This window comes from Nerophis ophidion, linkage group LG20, assembly GCF_033978795.1.
Source record: "Nerophis ophidion isolate RoL-2023_Sa linkage group LG20, RoL_Noph_v1.0, whole genome shotgun sequence".
NCBI lineage: Eukaryota > Metazoa > Chordata > Actinopteri > Syngnathiformes > Syngnathidae > Nerophis > Nerophis ophidion.
The window spans coordinates 3,343,300-3,367,056 of NC_084630.1; the positions used below are offsets into that span (position 1 = coordinate 3,343,300).

Sequence of the window (23,757 nt, forward strand, 5' to 3'; positions counted from 1 at the left end):
TGTTATCCACTAGCTTCCATGCAAAAGTTCCTTTTTGTTTTTTTTAGCTCCTAGTGCTAGCTCCCTTAGTTGGTTATTCCGCCCACGTGCGTGCTTTTTGTTTGTTCTTGTTTAGTTTTAATTAAATAATTTCTTCTTATCCAATGCCTGCCTCCGTCTCTGCATCTTGGGGTTCGACACCAAATAACCCTAACACCCAATTTGGAAAAGCATTGCATCTAATAGAGAATGTCTCATTTGCACCCCTGGTGGTGAAATCTATTGAAATGAGGGTGGTCCCAAAAAGGAGGGATTTTTCAAATTGACTGTGTGTCGGTTTTAAAAGTGCTCCCCCTCTGGTCAACATATGAAATAACAAGTGTGTGTAACAAATTTTGAAATGTGCCCTATTTGGCCAAAATTAATAAAATAAATATGTATATAGAGACATACTTTAATAACTTGAAGTAAAGAATGAAAATTAAAAACCAATTACAAACAAAATATAAAAATATTAAAAAATAAATAACTAAAAGCAGTCTTTCTCTCACAATGTGTTGGCTTTTTTCTTATAAATTTGGGAACAATTTCTCATATTCTTTCTGTTTCTGTAATATTGCAATATTTTCTCGTAAAACTATTACTATTTTATGTTCAATTCGGACTTTTGAATGCAAAATGGTGACATTTGTCATATAAAATTCAGACTTTTATCACAATATTGCCAATTGTTTTGTTGTTCTTGTAAAATAGTGACATTTGTTGGGAAAAATGATGACTTTTGTCATCATTGTGCCAAGTAAAATTCTGATTATTATAATGTTGCCAAAATTGTTAAGTTTTCTTATAAAATTGTGACTTTTGTCGAGTAAATTCACAACGCTTTTAATAAAATTGCCCAAATGTTAAGCTTTTTTTGTAAAATTGCGACTTCTATAAAGTACAATTCCAAAATTTTGATTCGCGTTGAGTAAAATTAAGACTTTTATTCTCATACTGCCAACATTATAAGTTTTTCGTGTGAAATTGTGACCTTTTTGTAGTGAAATTCCAACTCATTTTTTTACAACAATTGTTTTTATATTTACATAGTAGGTATATATTATTAATGTAATTACAAATCTTTATGTATCTAGAAAGTGTGGTCCGAAAGAGGTAGGCATTTTTCAGAGGTCTCAAGAAGGTAATAAATACATGAATGTGTGTGTGTGTGTGTGTGTGTTTTGTGGGTTCAGTCTTTGGGCAAAGTTTAGTAACTGTATGAGTCATCCTTTGCTGAGAAGAGCTAAAAATTCCCAAAAGATCCCCTCATTCATGTGATGGTGACGACCAGCAGAAACATTCTTTCACAATTTTGATGTTGTTTCCTCTCCCAAGGGTGTGAACCCGAAAGAGGGGAGGGGAGGGTGGTCTTTCTTTCGTTTTGAAACAATTTACCAGACCGCTCTCAACTGCACTGCGCAACAGTCTTTTGTTTCACCAGACGACCCCTTGTGCTTTTTAAAGAAACTGGAAATAATGTTTTTCTCTCGCATGCTTTTGTCGCTTTCCTTTTTGGGCTTCCTCAGCGACTTCGGCGTGTCCTGCTGTGGTGAGTAGGAGCGGTTTACCAACTGAAAGTTGGGTGTAAAGTTTTCAAATCGAATGAAAATGCCAGCGAGAGCCACGATTGTCGCTAAAGTAATTAATGTATTGTAAAAAAAAAAAAAAAGGGGGGGGGGGGGAGGGGGGGGGGGGGTGAAGTGTGCACTTTTTGTCAAATATATGATTAAACTAAGGATGGTTTCGCTTTTAGAAGTGTAACCTCTTGGGGTCAAACAACTGTCAAAGAGTTTTTTTCATTGGCGATCACATTGATAGCAACAATGCGTAAACATTAACATTCCTAACATTCACACAGGGGTAAAAGGAAGGAAGTTAACCTCTGTACAACACAATGAGATGTGTATTATTCACCCTTCATTACGATGACTCATGATAGACACGTGATGTATAGGGAACTGGAATGCAAGTGTACAAAAAGAAGTTAACAGCTGCAGGATGCAACATGGAATCAATAAGCTGTTAATACGCTCTTCATTATGATGATTCATGGTAGTCACGCCTGTAAGTTTATGTTTTGGTCAGTTTATGTTTAGTTTTTTGGACATTTAAGTTCTGTCTTGGCACTTCCTGGTTTGTTTTCGTCCCCATGCCAAGTCATTTAGTTTTCACCTGTTATGTCACGTCCCTGTTCTCAGCCTCACACCTGTTTTCACTAATCATCATAGCTACTTAAGTCACTCTTTTTCTTGTCTGCCTTCTGGAATCTTCACACTCGCACGCACCCTACCCATGCTGCACCTCCTTCACGACCTCGATAATCTGCTTCATGCCTTGCTGTTCGTTTTGGTCCACGCCGAGTAAGTTTTGTTGTTTATGCCATAGATAGTATCTTTTGTTAATTTGTATACAGTCATGCCATTGTGCTGTTTTGTTTTAAGTTTAGTATAGATTATTTTCCGCCACAGAGCGCATCCTTGGTTTGCCTCTTTGTAGTTTGTTTGTTTATTAAATAAATATCATGTACTCACGTCCACGCCTCGCTCGTGCTGATTCTCATCTGCGTCGCAGAAAAAATCCAAGTCCATGCCATGTTGTGACAATGGGATATAGACGGCGTATCGAGAACTGTGAAACAGATGCCAATCAAGGAATTGATCAAACTTTACTGTCATGATCCGCGGCTCGGATCATGTCATTTTCTGGTTTTGTTATCACATCCTGTTTAGTATTTGACGTCCTTAGTTCCTGGTGGCACTTCCTGTTTTGTTTCCATTGCCATTTTAACGCATTTGCGTCACCTGCCTTTTGATTATCCTATTTAAGCCTGCTCTTTTTGTTCGTTCGTCCTCGCAGTCTAATTTGCTATTTCATGCAACAGGTGACGTCGCTATCCCCGCTTGTGGTAAAGACTATTTTTATGAACTTAAGCTTCCACCCTATTCCCTTGTTTGTTTATTTCCCTAGCTCACATGCAAGCGTCTCTTGCTCTTTCTAGCTCACATGCTAGTTATGTTGGTTTGTCTCTAGTGCCTTTGTGCAAGTATTTATGTTCTTAGTTTGTTCTGTAGTGTTAAATAAATCATCATTCTTACCTTTACGCTGAGTCCTATCCACCTGCATAATTGGGAGAACGCACCCGCATCACCGCAATGCCAGCAAAACGTCACATTTACAAGTAATAGCACTGTTGACAATAACAAAACACGGCATGGCACGGAAGATCGGTTAAAAACGCCATCTCTGAGGCGTCCACAGTGAAGAATAACTTAAATTAATGCCAACAAAAAGAGTATGACACGTACTATAAAATACATGTAAGAACAAAAAATAAATAATGCATAAATGAGTTAATAAAAACATAACATTGAGAGAATAATAGTGGTAATAATAGTATTAAATTAAATAACACAATACCAATAAAATATTTAAAAACATATCAAGTTAAAAAGGAGTGTCTTTAACATTTTTTGAAAAGAAAAAAAAAAGGGATCGCTTGTGCACACCAGTTTTCCGAGACTCTGTATTTAGTTAGCGCAGGCAGCATGAAGCAGGGCTTTTATTGTGAAGATAGGAAATGTGCAGTCGGCCTTTAGAGTTTTGACGGAAGGTACGGCGCAAGAGTCTGTTGAAATAAAAAGTGTTTCTCGCCTTCCTCTCGGTCATATTTTCATAATAATGATCTTGCAGCAGCCAGCGTCATCTCACAAGACCCTCGGGTGCCGTGAATGTCATTTAAGTGACGTCTTGGTGAAGATTGATGATCACTCATTTTTAGGTCTATTTTTTTTAAAAGCCTGGCTGGAGATCGACTGACACACCCCCCGCGGTCGACTGGTAGCTCGCGATCGACGTAATGGGCACCCCTGCTTAAGACTATCAACAGCAGGACCTTACTAAATCTAAACAATATTATATTTAACTAACACATTTTTAGTGTACTTTTTACAAACCGTACACGGACTACTCTAAAGTATATCCTAGTTTCATTTCTATAGTGTTGTCCCTTCAGAGGAATAAGAGTAACACAACAAGTGGCTAAAATAATGAGGCGCTACAGAACAAACAACAATCCGTGACGTCTTTTAACAAGAAGATTATCGTCAAATTTGACCTTTGACCTCTTATATGGTTTCCAGGTCAGAACTGTGCGGACAAGCCTGTCTTCAGTCCGCCCAGATTGGTGGTGGAGTTTGGCGCGGCAGCGTCCGCCAGCTGCTCCGTGTGCCAGAGCGCTTGCCACGACAAGAAGTTTGGCCTGGAAAAATCAGTCGGGACTTTAAACCAAAGCGGGACCACCATTTCATGGACCATCGACAGAATGGACCAGTGGTCTTCATCCCCCATATGCTACTACAACATGGGCAATGGCTCCCAGTGCTGTAGCATCCTGCCAGTGATTGTTTATCGTAAGGAAACACTCACCATAAATCATCAATAACACAGATGCTATTAAAATCGTTAACTTTCCCACCCCCCCAGAGTACCCACAGAAGGTCCATTTAGAATGGATCCGTCAAGACGGCCCGCTGTTGGAGGGTCAACGGTACACGCTGTCCTGTGCAGTGGAGAAAGTGGCTCCAGTTCGAAATCTGATTGTGGAATTCCTGGAAGGGTCCAGATTGTTGGCTAAGTACGACATAAAGAACAGCAGAGAGAAGAAGCCGTCCGACACGGTGTTCATGCACAACATCACTGCCAGCAAAGATATTAATGGCGCCTATTACTGCTGTCAAGCCAAGCTGGATTTAGGACCTGAGGGGCCACTACATCAACGTGTGGTGAAATCTGGCACGCTCTTGTCAACAGTTCACTGTGAGTCACGCCTCAAGCACTTTCACTTTCACATTTTAAAAAATGTCAACTTGACGCTGGGTTAAGAAACATAAGCCAATAGAATTGGGAGACTTAGTTTGGATAAATAACTACAGGCACAGCTTTTTAATCAGGCTTTTTACTGATCATTTCACACTGTTCTTCATTTTAATTCTCTTATTTTATTGCTATTATTATTCTCACTATTTTATTATTTATATTTTATTTTTACATATATTTTAATCAAAACAAAAATTATTTTAAATATTTTTAGTTAAAGATAATTATTTGATATATTTTTTTAAGGCGTTAAATTTCTTTTTACATTCTCCAGTGTGGACGCCTCTTAGGTGTCATGTGTCCTTCATCCTCAGTGCCATGGATTGTCTTGTTATTGTCAATAGTTGTTTGTGTGCCTCTAAATATATATATATATATATATATATATATATATATATATATATATATATATATACACATACATATATATATATATATATATATATACACATACATACATATATATATATATATACACATACATACATATACACAAATAAATATATACATATAAATGTATATTTATATATATATATACACATGTATATATATACACGTGGGTGTGTATATATAAATGTATATATATATATATACATACAAATAAATATATACATATAAATGTATATTTATATAAACATATATATGTGTGTGTGGGTGTGTATGTATACATGTGTATATATAACATTTATATGTATATATACGTGTGGGTGTGTGTATATATATATATGTGTATATATGTATTTGCGTGTATATATATATATATATATATATATATATATATATATATATATATACACACATACATACATATACACAAATAAATATATACATATAAATGTATATTTATATATATATACACATGTGTATATATACGTGTGTGTGGGTGTGTGTATATATAAATGTATATATATATACAAATAAATATATACATATAAATGTATATTTATATAAACATATATGTATATATATATATATATGTGTGTGTGTGTATATATACATATCTGTATATATAACATTTATATGTATATATACATGTGTGTGGGTGTGTGTGTGTATATATATATATATATATATGTCTTGATTGGATTATCCAGAGTATAGTGTTCGATACCGTGGTAGAGCGCGATATGTAGGTGTGGGAAAAAATCACAAGACTACTTCATCTCTACAGATCTGTTTCATGAGGGGTTCTCTCAATCATCATCCTGATGATTGAGGGAACCCCTCATGAAACAGATCTGTAGAGATGAAGTAGTCTTGTGATTTTTTCCCACACCTATATATATATATATATATATATATATATATATATATATTCCTCGCGCACTAATTGACCGAAAGAGCCCGCACTTTGAACAATGATATCACATTATAGATGGGAAAATGCATTTTTAGACAATATGATTTGACACCGAGAGTAACAAAGGTAGAAAATGGATTAGAAAGGACAGATTTTTAAAAATTATTATTAAAAACATTTAATAAACTTGGGACTTACCGGTGCCGGATCTGGGCCGTAGTTTGGGGATCCCCCTGGTGTAAAGTGTTCAATGGTACTCACAGCTTAAAATCGGCGGAATGGCATTTATCAATTTTTATGTGTCAACTTTTCACATCTTTTCATGATTACATATGGTACGTTGCATTTTGGGATAGTTTTTGTGCTTTTTTTTTGTTGATTTCCTTTTCTTTGTATTTTTTCACATTAGTCCTGCCGGCTGTTGTTCAAACACTCGGGCAGACGGAGTAAGGTTCATCACTTTTACGAAAGACGGCATTGGACCAAACAAGAGCGACAAACGCGAGCAAAAGGGACACTGTCAGAAGCTTCGGTGTTTTGTTCGAATGCCTTGGTGTTAAATGAGTCCAATAATGTAAGGGGTTTTAAAAACAAGCCTAATTGACCTTTTATTCCTTTTTAATATATAACCTGTTTCTAATTGAGGTATTGTAGTACTGTTTATTTATAACATCTTATATGCATGGACCTTGTTCTTTAGTATCTTTTCTAAGCATTGTTAAGTTTTTATTTAGATGTCGTTATTGTCTTGTGTCATGGACACCAGGAAGACTAGTGGACACTTTGTAGAAACTAATAGACATCTGTTTTAAACAATAAAACAACCAAGTTATCTGTAAGTATTAGCCCAAGTGTTATGTGTTGTTTTGTACACGCCTTGCTCAACTGTGTATAAGTAGCTGCGATATGAAGCACTATGTGTCATGACCCCTCACCAAAGGTTCTACTTAGTTTTGGTTTGTATATGTGACTTCCTGTTTTACATGTGTTGCCTTGCAGCAAGTTTATTCCCTGCCTCTGAGCGCTGTTTCCCTCACCTGCTCCTGATTGGCCATCAGTGGACTCACCGGTCCCTGATCACTGAGTTTGTGTGCAAGCTTTACCTACCTCTTGCTGCTGAAACATTGCCTGTCTGTGGTTGGTAGTTGGAGCTTTGCTTTGCTCTCTCTGCATCAAGTGCACTTCCTTGCTGCACTTGTTTTTGGTTTTGTGGGTAATCTCTGCTGTATTCTAGTTTTCTATTTTTCGGACTTCAGATACTCTTTTTACTTGCACGCTGTCTCCTGTGTCCGCAAAAAAGTCATAAGTTAGTGCTACAATGCTGCAACGTAACACTATTTGCTCCATGTATCAAAACTAATATCATGGTGACTTACTCAATGTACAGTTGCTAGTCTGGGAGCCTCTTTTCCACTTGTTGTTGGCTAGGTGTTTTTTATCTTTATCTCATGCAATTCTTCATTTTTTGTGATGCAGTCTGTTGGAGCAGTGTCCTCCTCACTAGATACACAAAGCCTTTCCATCGTTGTAAAACTGTTCGCCACTCAGTGCAGCAGAAGCACTCAATTTCCATTCAAATTGGCAAGCTTCACATTTACACCATCAAACCATGACTCTATCGACTCCAGTCTGCGCCGACGTTTCACCCTCTCTTCCTGCCCGCTCAGCTTCTATAACCAGCATGTCATCCTCTGCATATTCAGGCTCAAAAAGATAGGGTTCTGGAGAGTCATTTGCCCCAAAGTAGTTGCTGCCTCTCACAAAGTATGCCTATATTAGTGGTAGCAAACACAGAACATGCTCTTGTAGCTGTTGTTGACAAAAGTAGCCTTAGTTGCTATGCGTTCTGTGAAATCAGTGCACTCAGGAAAGAAGTTCCGGTAAAGCTTTAAATGATAAAAATACTGTGAACATTACGTTATCATGAATGTGCCTGTTACTACATCACAAATATACTTAGAGCATGCACTACATGCATGCTCTAAGTATATATGTATATTTATACAAGTATATATAAATCTAATTTTTTTTTGGCATGTCTTTGGAGGCAAACTAGGTCAATCCCCTTGTAATCCACCTTTGCTAAAGTTTTCCACTACTTAGAATGCACAGAAAAAAGAGAGACATGTTCTTATCTCACGTAAAGACTTTGAGTGATGGGCAAAATTCCAAAGAAAAGGGCAGTTCCCCTTTAATATTTGTGACACCCCTTATGAGTTGTGCCCAAAAGACTTTGCAATAGTGTTTCTCCGAGACCATTATTACACTGTAATGTGCATGTCTGCAACTCATGTGATACATTAAAGTAGGGGTTCTGAACCTTTTTGACCTCTGGGTCAAATGTTTTCACTACATTAAAACCTCTAAAGGCTTAGTGGCCACATGCGTGGACAACACCTTTTAGCTCTTATTTCCAAAATTGTGTACACTACTGAATTGGGGTCTTATGGCCGCATATGTGGACACTTATACTGCCATCTGGTGGTGCCAGAAGAGTAAAACATACAAGTGTAAAAATAAGAATTATCATGTCACTAAACATGAAGTACACGCTTGTGTACTTATGGACGAAGTACATCATATCAAAAGATGATTCTTAGTTATTATTCCAATAAGCCCAAATAACAAAAATAAATACAAAAAGCATGTAAACAAATAGCTTGGGTCTTAAGAGGTTTTTAATAACAAAGATGTTTCTTAACTAAACTGTCAATAAAATAAAAGAGCAAATGAAAATACAGCTTCACCACTTTAGTCATAATGTTTGCGCTTAAGACACTTATTTATGAATTTTGCTCCAGATTTCTTTTGTTTGTTTGAGATTTTCAATACTGCCACAAGTGGTGGAAAAGTGTATTACAACTGAGTACCTCTGCGGGCCATACTAATGACAGCTACGAACATTGCTCTCTGACGGGCTCTAAGGCACGATAGAAAATGCATTGGACTTCTAAACACAGGAAGCGAATCAAAAGTTGTGAGTGCGAGTCCCATCAGATTCTAACTTCAGTGGCCTAGTGGTTAAGAGTGTCCGCCCTGAGATCAGTGGGTCGTGAGTTCAAACCCCGGCCGAGTCATACCAAAGACTATAACCCGTTACCTCCCTGCTTGGCACTCAGCATTAAGGGTTGGAATTGGGGGTTAAATCACCAAAAATGATTCCCGGGCGCGGCACTGCTGCTGCCCACTGCTCCCCTCACCTCCCAGGTGGTGATCAAGGGTGATGGGTCAAATGCAGAGAATCATTTTGCCACACCTAGTATGTGTGTGACAATCATTGGTACTTTAACTTTAACTGATGGTTTCCAAAAGTTGTTCTCAAATGGTTTTGCAAGATATGCTAACATACGTGTACAGGTACAGTGTTTCTCCGACAATTATTTTACTGTAACGTGCATGTCTGCACCTCATGTGTAACTGTAGAAAAGCGATTACTTTAAAGTAGGGGTTCTTAACCTTTTTGAACTCTGGGTCAAACTTTTTCACTACATCAACACTAAATGTTACTCAAAATTAAAATATACTTCAATAATTATATGTTGTCTACTCACAGTTTACAACTTTGTCAAATGATATGAAACCATGTGTTAATCACAAAGGTTATTATTTATTTAACACATAATCCTTAGGCTTCGGTCAGGCGAATTAGAAAAATAAGAACTAAATATACTGCATAAGAAAGGGACTTATAAGTAACCGAAGAACAAATAATTTACATACAAATATGTTGTGCACAAATGAAGGAATTAAATTAATAATGAATAAGTTTCTTAACTAAACTTTCAATAAAATTAAAGAGCAAATGAAAATATAGCTTCACTACTTCAGTCATAATCTTTGCGCTTAAGAGATGTGTTTTTCCTGTTTAGGAAACGCTGCAATAGAGACACTGTACGTGATTGTGTGCCTGGAGTGTCTATGAGTCACACTGTTGGAACAAAGCTACTTAACAGGCTCTGTGGCGCAATGGATAGCGCGTTGGACTTCTAGATACAGTAGGTAATTCAAAGGTTGTGGGTTCGAGTCCCACCAGAGTCGACATTTTGGGGTGTAGGACTAAAGGTTTCCAAAATTGGGAACATTCCGATTTAAATTGTGGAATAGGGGTTAGTGCGTCCGCCTAACAATACGAAGGTCCTGAGTAGTCCTGGGTTCAATCCCGGGCTCGGGGTCTTTCTGTGTGGAGTTTGCATGTTCTCCCCGTGACTGCGTGGGTTCTCTCCGGGTACTTCCTCCCACTTCCAAAGACATGCACCTGGGGATAGGTTGATTGGCAACACTAAATGGTCCCTAGTGTGTGAATGTTGTCTGTCTATCTGTATTGGACCTGCGATGAGTTGGCGACTTGTCCAGGGTGCACCCCGCCTTACGCCCGATTGTAGCTGAGATAGGCACCAGTGCCCCCCGCGACATCAAAGGGATAGAAAATGGATAGATGGATGGATTTAAATTGACACCACGTTCTCCTGTCTCTAAACATACAGATAAGCCTCAGTTGAGTGGTGCGTCCAATTTGGGACTAATCACACTTTCGACGGGAGATTCGCTTCACCTCAACTGCTCGGCCGAGGGCAACCCAAGACCCTCGTACAATTGGACTCTCCCATCATTGGCCTCCGCTCAATCCCCTTTCACTGGCGACATTTTCGTCGTTGACTCAGTGACCACGGCGCACACCGGACAGTACATCTGCAGTGTCAGCAACAGCATGGGGTCAACCACTGCTCACTTTAACGTGGAAGTACAGGGTGAGTCTACAGTGCTGGAATTTGCCCTTCTTCAATACACGTTGACTCTGTTCTTTCTGTTTGCAGCCAACTACATGCATATTATTTTAGCGGTGGCAGCAGCGGTTGTCGCACTTGTGGTCCTCGCCTTCATCGTCGTGTACATCCGTTGCTACCGACTTAACAAGACTGGGAAGTACAACCTGAGAGACGTCTTGCGTTTGCGCCAACCACACGTCGCCTTGCCCACCGGGGAGTTGTAAGAAGGAAAAGTAATGTGCGGACAAATGTGTGGCTGTCCCTCTCACTGTGTTTTTATTGCTCTATGAGTTGTGTAATTTAAAGTAGAGAAGACAACTAAGGCACAAATCACTTTCAATCATGGTCCATACTGAAATTTTACTAAGAGTGGTTTTGAATGAGTGATTTTTGTTTTCTGTGTTAAGAATATGGCACAAGAGCACACTTTGATCAAACATAGTAATAGTCTGCACGCAGGATGTTTGCCTGCATTTTTTAAATACAAATCCACTGGAAATGAAAAAGAATACCTAGGTTTTAGGGATGAAACGGTTGATGAAAAAATGTGAACCGTTCGGTTGACCTCAAACGGTTCAGAGCACGGGCGTTGTTCGGATCACGGTTTTTCTTTGGGTTGCTAATCAGTCTGGAGAGTAGCACCCTACGATTTCCACGTTAACGGAATGGCGGACGGAATCACGGAACTGGCTAATAAAAACGGGATCTACTACTTAAAGGCCTACTGAAATGAGATGTTCTTATTTAAACGGGGATAGCAGGTCCATTCTATGTGTCATACTTGATCATTTCGCGATATTGCCATATTTTTGCTAAAAGGATTTAGTAGAGAACATCGACGATAAAGTTCGCAACTTTTGGTCGCTAATAAAAAAGCCTTGCCTGAAGTAGCAGACGATGTGCGCGTGACGTCACGGGTTGTAGGGCTCCTCACATCCTCACATAGTTTACAATCATAGCCACCAGCAGCAAGAGCTTTTCGGAACAAGAAAGCGACGATTTCCCCATTAATTTGAGCAAAGAAAAAAGATTTGAAGATGAGGAAAGTTAGAGTGAGGCACTAAAAAAAAAGAAAAAAAAAAGCGACGGCTCCAGGCGGCGGCAGTGTGAGCGTTTCAGATGTAATTAGACATGTTTACTAGGATAATTCAAGTAAACTTATTGTTTTAATAGTGTTTTAGTGAGATTGTAAAGTCAGATCTGAAAGTCAGATGGCTGCGGTGAACGCCAGTGTCTCTCAGAGAAGCCAATGGAGGAGCCAAGATCACAGCTGCCTTTTTGACAGCTGCAGGAGGATGTCGCGTAATCCACTGAAGTCTCCGGTAAGGGAATAATAAGTGTTTCTCGCCTTCCTCTCTGTCATTTTTTCATAATAATGAACTGGCAGCAGCCAGCGTCATCTCACAAGACCCTCGGGTGCCGTGAATGTCAATCAAGCAAGCTACGGAATTTGCCGCCAATGTTTTTCTTGTAAAGTGTATGGAAGCTGGATGAATTAGATGCCAAAAACCAACCACTTTCATGTGGTATTGTACAGAAAGGACAACTTTTTTTCTCCTCCATTTGAAAATGTGGGCGTTATCATCATTACTGTCTGATTCCAATCAATGCAAGTCATCAGAATCAGGTAATACACCAACTTATATTCTCGTCTTTGTGAAAGAAAGACATCTATATGTGTTACACATGCTTGTATTATCATTAAACACATTTAACTTGTTTACAAAAATGTCTCTTTCATAAATAAATAAATATAAATGATATATATAAATTAGGTAGATCCCCTCGAGTTGGTCAATTGAAAAGTAGCTCGCATGCAGAAAAAGTGTGGGCACCCCTGCTCTTAAGGATGCGCCGTTTTGTGGGCGGCCTAATTTATGTGCCTCCACTTCGACGGTGTCTTCGCCCCCTCAGTTATGTTGTAGTTTTTATCCATTCCATATGGAGTCTACTGACAGATAAAAGTTAAAACTATACGCTACTTTGCATTATAAATGACAACAGTGGAGGATGTTAGCAAGCATGTGCAAGTACGAGCGAGTCTATCCTCCAACAAGAGAATAGACAGAAAAAAAACATATTGCGGTTTTTCTTGTTTCTTGCATTGAACAAAGAACAGGGCCAGCCCGAATTCCTTTTGTTGCATACTTGGCCAATAGAGGCGATTCTGATTCTGACTACAGAATCTTATTGTGGCGGTCCGCTCCCTGTACGATCAGTGCCAGAGCTTGGTCCGCATTGCTGGCAGTAAGTCGAACACATTTCCAGTGAGGGTTGTACTCCGCCAAGGCTGTCCTTTGTCACCAATTCTGTTCATAACTTTTATGGACACAATTTCTAGGCGCAGTCAAGGCGTTGAGGGGTTCCGGTTTGGTGACCGCAGGATTAGGTCTCTGCTTTTTGCAGATGATGTGGTCCTGATGGCTTCATCTGACCGGGATCTTCAGCTCTTACTGGATCGGTTTGCAGCCGAGTGTGAAGCGACCGGAATGAGAATCAGCACCTCCAAGTCCGAGTCCATGGTTCTCGCCCGGAAAAGGGTGGAATGCCATCTCCGGGTTGGGGAGGAGACCCTGCCCCAAGTGGAGGAGTTCAAGTACCTAGGAGTCTTGTCCAGGAGTGAGGGAAGAGTGGATCGTGAGATCGACAGGCGGATTGGTGCGGCGTCTTCAGTAATGCGGACGTTGTACCGATCCGTTGTGGTGAAGAAGGAGCTGAGCCGGAAGGCAAAGCTCTCAATTTACCGGTCGATCTACGTTCCCATCCTCACCTATGGTCATGAGCTTTGGGTCATGACCGAAAGGATAAGATCACGGGTACAAGCGGCCCAAATGAGTTTGGGTCTCTCCCTTAGAGATAGGGTGAGAAGCTCTGCCATCCGGGAGGAACTCAAAGTAAAGCCGCTGCTCCTTCACATGGAGAGGAGCCAGATGAGGTGGTTCGGGCATCTGGTCAGGATGCCACCCGAACGCCTCCCTAGGGAGGTGTTTAGGGCACGTCCAACCGGTAGGAGGCCACGGGGAAGACCCAGGACACGTTGGGAAGACTATGTCTCCCGGCTGGCCTGGGAACGCCTCGGGATCCCCCGGGAAGAGCTAGACGAAGTGGCTGGGGAAAGGGAAGTCTGGGTTTCCCTGCTTAGGTTGTTGCCCCCGCGACCCGACCTCGGATAAGCGGAAGAAGATGGATGGATGATTCTGACTACAACTTTGGACTACAACTGTATGTTGTAAAAGTCTTTGAGTAAACCGATGGACCCCACCCTAAACATGCACAATCTGTGGTGAAAAGCGTGAAAAGGCGCATGTAAAATGTCAATTAAGGAATGACTAAAAGCGTCTTATGAACATTTGCAGCAAAAGTATTCTTAGCCGCTTGTTGCGTTGTCACTGACAAGAATAGAGAGGCAAACTTCCCCATTTTGTCTCTGTGGCACAGTGGGAAACTGCTTGTCTTGCAAATAGAATAGACATTGGGCTCAAAACCAGGTTAAAGTGCCGGTTGTAAGGTTGATATATTTTTATTTTTCAGCATAAAATATTATTGAATTTTTAATTTCCCATATATTTGTTTTATTCCAAAGCATGCAACACATTTAATTTAATTTAAGTTTGATTAAGGCAAGAATACAAATATTTTCTGAGAACCAAAAAAAATTAGTAAAAAAAGTTCTGTTTAAAACCCCGCTTTAGCTTGGAGTGGCTCTGGGTAAACCTCCGCCATATATGGACATATCCCCTGACAAAACTACGACAAATGACGTAGCTAAAGTCTCAGATTCCAAACCTCTCGTTTGGAGCAAGTTTGGAAGAAAGCCAGATTGTTTTATAAATATCTACCCCATTTCTCCAAGGTTATTTTACAACATGATTAGGCTTTAATTTAAAATTACGGGCAAAATTGTCCAACAATGTAAGGATGCTTGTTTTCATTCAAGGTTCAGAGCTTTAGGGACCATTTTTTTAAGTTTTATATTCCAAGATAGTTTTGCAAGAACCACCACTGATAAAAAAGTACAGGATGATTATCGGGGTATATGGAGTTCTTGGGTGTTAAAAAGAACAACAGTGTAAACTGAAATAAACCAAACACCATGTCTTAAATCCGTAATATGATCCGAACCGTGGATTTTGTTCACCGTTCCACTCCTACTAGGTATACTTTTGAAGCTAAGTCCATGAAACTTTGATGGGAATCCACTTAACTTCATAGGATGAATGTCACTTTTTTATTGTTGTGTAATCTTGTATCAGAATCTTTGAGGTGAAATCAACTTTTGTAAAGATTCTGGGATATTTAAATGACAACTATTTTATATGTAAGTGAAAGCAGTGTTTAAACTCATAGTACATTTCAGTGAGTTTTTGTCAGTTACTGTAATATAGACTCTTAATTTGTTGTGATATGACTGACCTGCCTTTGAACTGTAAAAGCTGAATTTCCCAAATAGGCACAGGCATTTGTGTATTTTTTTTACCAAGGCGCTTTTTGGACTTGATGGCAGATCATGTGTTCAAAGAAAAAGTAATGTGCTTCTTTTCTGTCAAAGGGGCCAAACTTTGATTAGATTGCATAAAATAACTGTAAGGTCCCTCCAGGTGCAAGTAGTGTGCAATATTCAACTGCTGCTCTCTTCATTTATTGTGTAACTGTAACACATCACTTGTTGTTTATGTCCACAATGTCCCCGTTTAAAAAATATTGCCACCAAAGTGATGGAAACGAACTGGCCTGGAACCATCTGTGCATCCTGTCCTTAGGGCAGTTAATGTTTCCGTGTTTTTCAGTTTATTTGTGGCCTGAGGTCAAAGTGATGAATAAACACGTTATATTATATTAATAATAATGTTGTGAACACTTTTATTTGACTTACATACATGCTATATTTTCAAACATTTGACTCTATTGTATGTATTTTCTATCAACTATTATTTCTATAAAAACAAAGTTATATGCAGAAATGTTCTATCTCCTGTGTCGCAAGTTGGTGTAGAGTAAAATTAAAATTATTTTCAAACTGGATTCCAATGTCAATTACATTTAAAAGTCTGGTCAGGACCTACTATTGTGACTTAAAGGCCTACTGAAATGAGATTTTCTTATTTAAACGGGGATAGCAGGTCCATTCTATGTGTCATACTTGATCATTTTGCGATATTGCCATATTTTTGCTGAAAGGATTTAGTAGAGAACATCGACAATAAAGTTTGCAACTTTTGGTCGCTAATAAAAAAGCCTTGCCTTTACCGGAAGTAGCAGACGATGTGTGCGTGACGTCACGGGTTGAAGGGCTCCTCACATCCTCACATTGTTTACAATCATAGCCACCAGCAGCTTGAGCCATTGGGACCAATTTCCCCATTAATTTGAGCGAGGATGAAAGATTCGTGGATGAGGAAATTTAGAGTGAAGGACTAGAATAGTAGTGTACCATATGTCCCGGCAAGAAATCTGCGTTCAAAAGACTCCGGCTTATTAGTGATTCCTAGAGCCTAAAAAAAGTCTGCGGGCTATAGAGCGTTTTCCGTTCGGGCTCCAGTACTCTGGAATGCCCTCCCGGTAACAGTTCGAGATGCTACCTCGGTAGAAGCATTTAAGTCTCACCTTAAAACTCATCTGTATACTCTAGCCTTTAAATAGACCTCCTTTTTAGACCAGTTGATCTGCCGCTTCTTTTCTTTTTTCTCCTATGTCCCCCCCTCCCTTGTGGAGGGGGTCTGGTCCGATGACCATGGATGAAGTACTGGCTGTCCAGAGTCGAGACCCAGGATGGACCGCTTGTCGGGACCCAGGATGGACCGCTCGCCTGTGTATCGGTTGGGGACATCTCTACGCTGCTGATCCGCCTCCGCTTGGGATGGTTTCCTGTGGACGGGACTCTCGCTGCTGTCTTGGATCCGCTTTGAACTGAACTCTCGCGGCTGTGTTGGAGCCACTATGGATTGAACTTTCACAGTATCATGTTAGACCCGCTCGACATCCATTGCTTTCGGTCCCCTAGAGGGGGGGGGGGTTGCCCACATCTGAGGTCCTCTCCAAGGTTTCTCATAGTCAGCATTGTCACTGGCGTCCCACTGGATGTGAATTCTCCCTGCCCACTGGGTGTGAGTTTTCCTTGCCCTTTTGTGGGTTCTTCCGAGGATGTTGTAGTCGTAATGATTTGTGCAGTCCTTTGAGACATTTGTGATTTGGGGCTATATAGATAAACATTGATTGATAGAAAAAAATGAAAGAAAATAGGCGATTGCAGTGCGAGCGATTCAGATGTTATTAGACACATTTACTAGGATAATTCTGGAAAATCCCTTACCTGCCTATTGTGTTGCTGGTGTTTTAGTGAGATTACAGTAAATACTACCAGAAAGTCGGAGGGGTGTGGCCACGAGTGTGTTGACCGCCAGTGTCTCTGAGGGAAGTCACGCAGCTGCAGCAGGACGGAAGCTCCGCTGATGTCTCCGGTAAGAGCTGACTTATTACCACAATTTTCTCACCGAAAACTGCCGGTTGACATGTGGTCGGGATCCATGTTCGCTTGACCGCTCCTTTCTATAGTAAAGCTTCACCTTTGGGAATTTTAAACAAGGAAACACCTTGTGTTTGTGTGGCTAAAGGCTAAAAGCTTCCCACCTCCATCTTTCTACTTTGACTTCTCCAATATTAATTGAACAAATTGCAAAAGATTCAGCAACACAGATGTCCAGAATACTGTGTAATTATGCGATTAAAGCAGACTACTTATAGCTTGGATCAGGCTGGAAAATAATGTCCGCTACAAACCGAGACGTTTTCAACACGACACTTCGCGGGAAATTTAAAATTGCAATTTAGAAAACTAAAAAGGCCGTATTGGCATGTGTTGCAAAGTTAATATTTCATCATTGATATATAAACTATCAGACTGCGTTGTCGGTAGTAGTGGCTTTCAGTAGGGCTTTAACTTTAACAAGTCACAACAAATTTAGGTTTCAAAACTAAGTTCCAGGCGGTGTTGTTAAATACAATCAACTTTGACACCCCCTTGTGGCACTAAGTAGGACTGCAGCTAAAAGTGAGCGGTTTCCCCTGCCCGTGAGCCTCTTCATGGAGTTCCCGGTTTCTCTGTTTACACGCATCATATTGATCTTGTGGTGCAGCCTACTGTAAACACACACACACACACACACACACACTACATTGTCCCTCCGATAGGACATGCAGAGAAGCTTCGATGAGAAGAACATTGGGATGCTCTGCAAGGCCATCAGCAAACTGAAACCCGCTGTGAGTCAACATGTCGATGATGATGATGACGGTGGTGGGGTCACATGGTGTCATGACATTACTCACCAGGTCTGTGCATGTCTCGCTAGGAGGGCACGTATCACCTGGCCAGGTCCGTCGACTCTGGACTCCGGGTGCCTGAGGCAGGGGATGATAAAGAAGACAAGGAAAGGGAATGAACAACATGGCAGCAAGATGATTGTGTAGACTATTTTTTTTCTTGTAGTTTTGTAATTAATTGCTGGCTCTCTCCTCCCCTCTTACTGCACCTTGAAAATTAATTGCTGGGTTTGATTTAGTGGTCTGCGCAGGATTTTTCAGGCAAAGCTTCTTTGTGCAGTCACTTTCAGCAAATAGAAAACAATCAGTGCAAGCCCCCGAAGCGTAAATCAAATTTAGATAATGGAAAGACCAACAGGAGTGTGTGTGTGTGTGTGTTCTTGTATTGGTACCCTTCTTGAGACACCGACAAAGAAAATTTTTTTTGATTGAGTGAAACTTTTTTTAGTATATTGCACAGTACGGTACATATTCCATACAATTGACCACTAAATGGTAACATCCGAATAAGTTTTTCAACTTATTTAAGTCGGGGTCCACGTTAATCAATTCATGGTAAAGTTTTAAGATTTGATCAAGGAGGTGACCCCAGGATGCAGAGAAGGGAGGTGAGGTTGAATTACAAAAAATTAAACAATTTAATGAGTCCAAAAAGTGTAACAAAAGGCAATGGGGCAGAAGTGCACACCATGAATAAGCTAACAAAAGCAGGTCCCTCAGTGGTCGGCAGGGGAAAAGGCCAGGGGCGCACTGAGCTCAAGCAAAGGGTCCAACACAAAATCCTCTTTACCTCAGGGAGGCTAGGGAGCAAACACAAAGAGGTGAGGAAATTCAAGAATAAGGAGAGACAACATACCAGGCAGGACGAAGCGAATCAGGCATATGCACGTAGGAGGTGCAGGAGACAATAACCGGCAGGGACCAGCTGTCGGTGACGAGCTTAAATACTACTAGGTAGAGATTTGTTGCAGGTATGCCTCGCTGGGGACTAATTGACTGAAGAAAAAACAGACACCATAAAAGAGAAGGCAGGGAAATGACAAAACACAACAGTAAAGTACTTCACATATTAGGACCGGTGAACAAGCTAGGACCGAAATCAGGGTCCCAATACAGAAAACCATTGCATCTAGTAGAGAATTTCACATTTGCACCCCTGGTGGTAAAATCTATCAAAATTGGGGTGGTCCCAAAAGTTAAAGTTGAAAGTACCACTGAAAAAAAGAGGGATTTTTCAAACTGACTGTGTGTCGGTTTTAAAAGTGCTCCCCTTCTGGTCAAAATTTGAAATAAGTACGTGTAAAGATTTTAAGTGCTGTCAGGTTCAAACACCGAACTATCTATTACACAAGACAAGAAGAAGGAATCAAGCAGAGACAGAGATGAATTGTACTCCTTAGGAGAGACGTATTGGGCTGTACACTCAGTTACACTTTCCTCCTACGCTCTAAGGTACAGTCCCACGTACCTTAGAGTATCTGAATAATCATGTATTCTGGACAATACAGGATTATTCAGAATGGAAATGTGTTGACACTCGTGATCGCGCCCTGTCTCTGTCCTGTCCGCGCCGAGGTACTCGATGTCCGGCCTGGGTTGTCAGCAGGCAGGGTCTGGAAACAAACTGCTGACACGAGACAACTCGCAAAGCAAGATTACCCGTTGTGTGCCTTTTAAAGATGCGCGGATAGGCAATTATATCATCCGCATCCGCATCACCAAAGTCGTCATCCACCCGCCGTCCACCCAAACCAACATTTTATCAGGACCGTACCCGCCCGCCAACCGCCCGCTGAAATACGTCAGAGGTTGTTTGCTGCTAACGGGGTGTATAAAATAGTCAGGAAATGTCATGAATACAAAGGATTATGGGTATTTTTTGTGTTGCATTTATGTTGTGTTACTGTGAGGATGTTCTCCCGAAATGTGTTTGTCGTTCTTAATTGGTGTGGCTTCACAGCGTGGCGCATATTACTAAGAGTGTTAAAATTGTTTATATCACAACCATTAGTGTACTCTGTGTCACCCAGTATGCCTTGCAGTCGTGTGCGTATTGCCGTGGAAGCCACACACACCATGATGCTGGACTGACAAGCAGATTGTACATGTTGTAGTAGGCGACGAAGCCAATGGCTGCATAGCACGCCCTAATACTTATTATCTGGGTGACTACCGGCAGTCTTTCAGGTTAATGATAGCATCTCTTATTGTCTTCTTCGCTTTATGACACGTGTCTTAAATGGCACTTTGAATGCCAAAGGATACCGATCACAGAACCATGCATATCAAACATTTCCGGATGGGTCAACCGCCACCCGCCCGAATCTAATTAAATTCTATTTTTTTGTCATGTAAACCGCCCGACCCGCGGTTTATCCGCGGACTCCGCGGATGAGACCGCAAACCGCGCATCTCTAGTGCCTTTGCATGGATAGAAAAGTACAGATTCAGCACAATTGATAATAACTTTAGCAACGGCCTTTAAGCATAAGAGTTGTGTGATAACTTACACATAATTATTCTCACAGTGCTCCCCCTTTGGCCAACATATGTAATAACAATAGTGTGTAAGAAATTGAAATGCACCCCCTTTGGCCAAAATTAATTAAAAACTAACTAAATAAAAATATGTATATAGAGACATACTGTAATAACTTGAAAAACAAATAACGAACATTGAAAACCAATTACAAACAAAAATAAATAAAGGCTTATAATTTTTATAATTGCATCGTATATGTATATATATTATAAATGTTGTAAATACAAATCTTTATATATATAAAAATGGTGAAAGGGTAACAAATACAAGAATGAGTGTGTGTGTGTGTGTGTTGTCAGGTAGTTGATGTAATTGCATTGCTGTCATGTCTAGCAGCAGGTTTTCTTCTACTGCATTCAGGCATAGTTTGAACTGTGATTTGCACTACTTATAGTTGAAAAAATTACATAATGTAAAGCTTTTCTATTCAACTGACGGCCTACAGTATTCCTGCCACCTGGAAGGGGGAAACAATGAAGCATATGTGTCACAATAAGGCGGCAGTGGGTGAGTACAAGATTGAAATTGCCCACTTTGTTATGTCTTTTGTATTCGTGGTCTGTTTTAACTCTGGCGATCAAAACTGGTTAAATACATGTAACATTGAATTTGACCAGCAGAGGACGATAAAGCTACACCTTAGGTTTAATTGTGTTAAACAACATGTGTGCAATGCTTGCTGTGTGTATTAACACTAAACCCATCCATCCATCCATTTTCTACCGCCTGTCCCTTTTGGTGTTGCGGAGGGTCGCTGCAACCTTCCGTTTTATTTATGTAACACACACAATGGACATTATTTATGGATAATACACAATGGATATGGTCATGTTTATATTGTCCTTCTTGCAAACCTAAATAAAGGAAGACGTATAAAGAAATAAAACTGAGGAAGAAAAAAAATTCAAAAGAAGGAACATCAATCTGCAACAAAACTCTTTCTTCATGGTGTTAACTATCAGTCTTGCTGCACACGCTGGAAACGAGTAGATGGATGGATGGATGGATGGATGGATGGATGGATGGACGGATAGATAGATAGATAGATAGGCAGTGTAGAGTTAACGCTGATGTGTTTACACAACGGCAGTGACTAGTTTAGCAGAATCGGGGATCAAACCTGTAACCCTCAAGTTGCTGGCACGGCCACTCTACCAACCGAGCTATACCGCCCCATTGGTAGGTTGTGAGTTCAAACCCCGTTCATACCAAAGACTATAAAAATGGGACCCATTACCTCCCTGCTTGGCACTCAGCATGAAGGGTTGGAATTGGGGGTGAAATCACCATAAAATGATTCCTGGGCGCAGCCGCTGCTGCTGCTCACTGCTCCCCTCACCTCCCAGGGGGTGAACAAGGGGATGGGTCAAATGCAGAGGACACATTTCACCACACCTAGTGTGTGTGTGACAATCATTGGTACTTTAACTTTAACATGCAGAGAAACATCCACATTTTGATAACTGGCCCCTGAGACTTTGGGCTCTTGAAACTGTGGCCCTCTCCATTATGTAGTTGAACTGCCCTGGTCAATTAAATCTGTTAAATAAAATAATCTTCTTTTAATGAAAGTTTCATGATTTTGTTGAAAAATAATTTCCAAGTTGCTGTTTATATAGCTAATTAAAGTAACCAAAATAATAGTACATTAAGCTCCCAGCCTAATGCAATACAAACTGCCAACAACATGTACTTATTGCAAAATGTTTGTTTTTTTGTTGTTTTACTGTGAGCTGTGTGTAGAAATGGCTCCACTGAAGTGGCAGCAGGTTGCATCAGCTCTGTGCTCTTTTAATGTATTTTATTTCCTTCATGTTCTTTGACGTTTCCCTCTTGTTTTCATGTCTTTGTACTTTTTTTGTGGACTTGCTGTGTCTGCACTGCAACCACAATATTTCCTTGTTGTGGATGTATAAAGTTCATCCTATCCTAAACATCTTGTTGAAAGCTGTCAGTCAGGATCATGCAGTGGAAATGAAGCATTATTATATTTGTAAAGGTGAAAATATTTTCAAACCTATGTTTATTTTATCTGGTTTTCATGTGCTGTGATGCAAACCGTTTCCAACGGTGTAACTTTTAGGTATATTTTTTTAGTTTTGCTATATTATAATCATTTTTAAGTTAAGTTCATTCATATTTCAAACACAAAGTTACATCCCATTATTATTTACTTTTTATTTTTTATATAAATGATTATTGTAGTGATTTATATCATTTATATTTATATATAAACCAGGTGTGCTAAGACTATGATATATATGTATAGATATGTCTAAACTCAATGAGATGTAGATAATTAATTAATCAATGCTATTATAATTGATTACCAATTCTGTATTTATAACTTCTGTATTTTCCCCAAACATACATATATACCCACAATAAGTAATTGCTGTACAGTAAATTAAATATTGGAATTTAATGTATTTATACAAATAAAAATTTTTTAACTGACTTTCAACTTTTTATTAGTTAAAATTAATTATTTGTTAGTCATTTGAAAAGTGATAAAAAAGCTAGCTAAATTATTATTGGTTTTATTGGCTTAGTTACCCCTCATACCAAACATAACATGCAGTATGATAAATATATTATTGCTGCTTGTATTTATTTATTAGATGCCTTTTACTGAATATGCACAAGTATTGTTTTTAAAATGTTATGTGATAATGCCTTTTATACTGTATTTCAGGGGTCACCAACCCTTTTGAAACCAAGAGCTACTTCTTGGGTACTGATTAATGCGAAGGGCTACCAGTTTGATACACACTTAAATAAATTGACAGAAATAGCCAATTTGCTCAATTTACCTTAAACTCTATGTTATTATTAATAATTAATTATATTTATCTTTGTGGAAACACTGATCATCTTAATGATTTCTCACAATAAATATATATTTTTGATGACATGTTTTAAATAGGTTAAAA

General features: G+C 39.7%; 1 protein-coding gene and 1 non-coding gene across 3 annotated transcripts; both read left to right on the plus strand.

Annotated features, from left to right (window-relative positions):
• The first annotated feature begins 1,265 nt into the window (after positions 1 to 1,265).
• On the plus strand, positions 1,266 to 15,984 carry LOC133538646 (cell surface A33 antigen-like). 2 transcript variants are annotated; one of them, XM_061880326.1, is made up of 5 exons: positions 1,266 to 1,570; positions 4,161 to 4,430; positions 4,504 to 4,836; positions 10,681 to 10,944; positions 11,011 to 15,984. In XM_061880326.1, exons 1-5 carry the CDS (start codon positions 1,498 to 1,500, stop codon positions 11,184 to 11,186), a joined length of 1,116 nt encoding a protein of 371 aa, XP_061736310.1. In that variant the 5' UTR covers positions 1,266 to 1,497; the 3' UTR covers positions 11,187 to 15,984. The 2 variants fall into 2 exon arrangements, with proteins under 2 accessions (XP_061736310.1, XP_061736311.1); XM_061880327.1 differs by lacking the exon at positions 1,266 to 1,570 and adding an exon at positions 2,234 to 2,381.
• Positions 10,149 to 10,234, plus strand: trnar-ucu (transfer RNA arginine (anticodon UCU)). Its single transcript is given in 2 exon segments — positions 10,149 to 10,185; positions 10,199 to 10,234. It is a non-coding gene; the product is annotated as a tRNA-Arg (tRNA).
• Positions 15,985 to 23,757: the final 7,773 nt, after the last annotated feature.

Bases quoted from the DNA above. Each gene is read 5' to 3' on its own strand.
- LOC133538646 (XM_061880326.1), top strand. From the start codon at position 1,498: ATGTTTTTCTCTCGCATGCTTTTGTCGCTTTCCTTTTTGGGCTTCCTC. The intron at 4,431-4,503 runs GTAAGGAAACAC...CCACCCCCCCAG, and splicing joins CCTGCCAGTGATTGTTTATC to AGTACCCACAGAAGGTCCAT. The intron at 10,945-11,010 runs GTGAGTCTACAG...TTCTGTTTGCAG, and splicing joins CTTTAACGTGGAAGTACAGG to CCAACTACATGCATATTATT.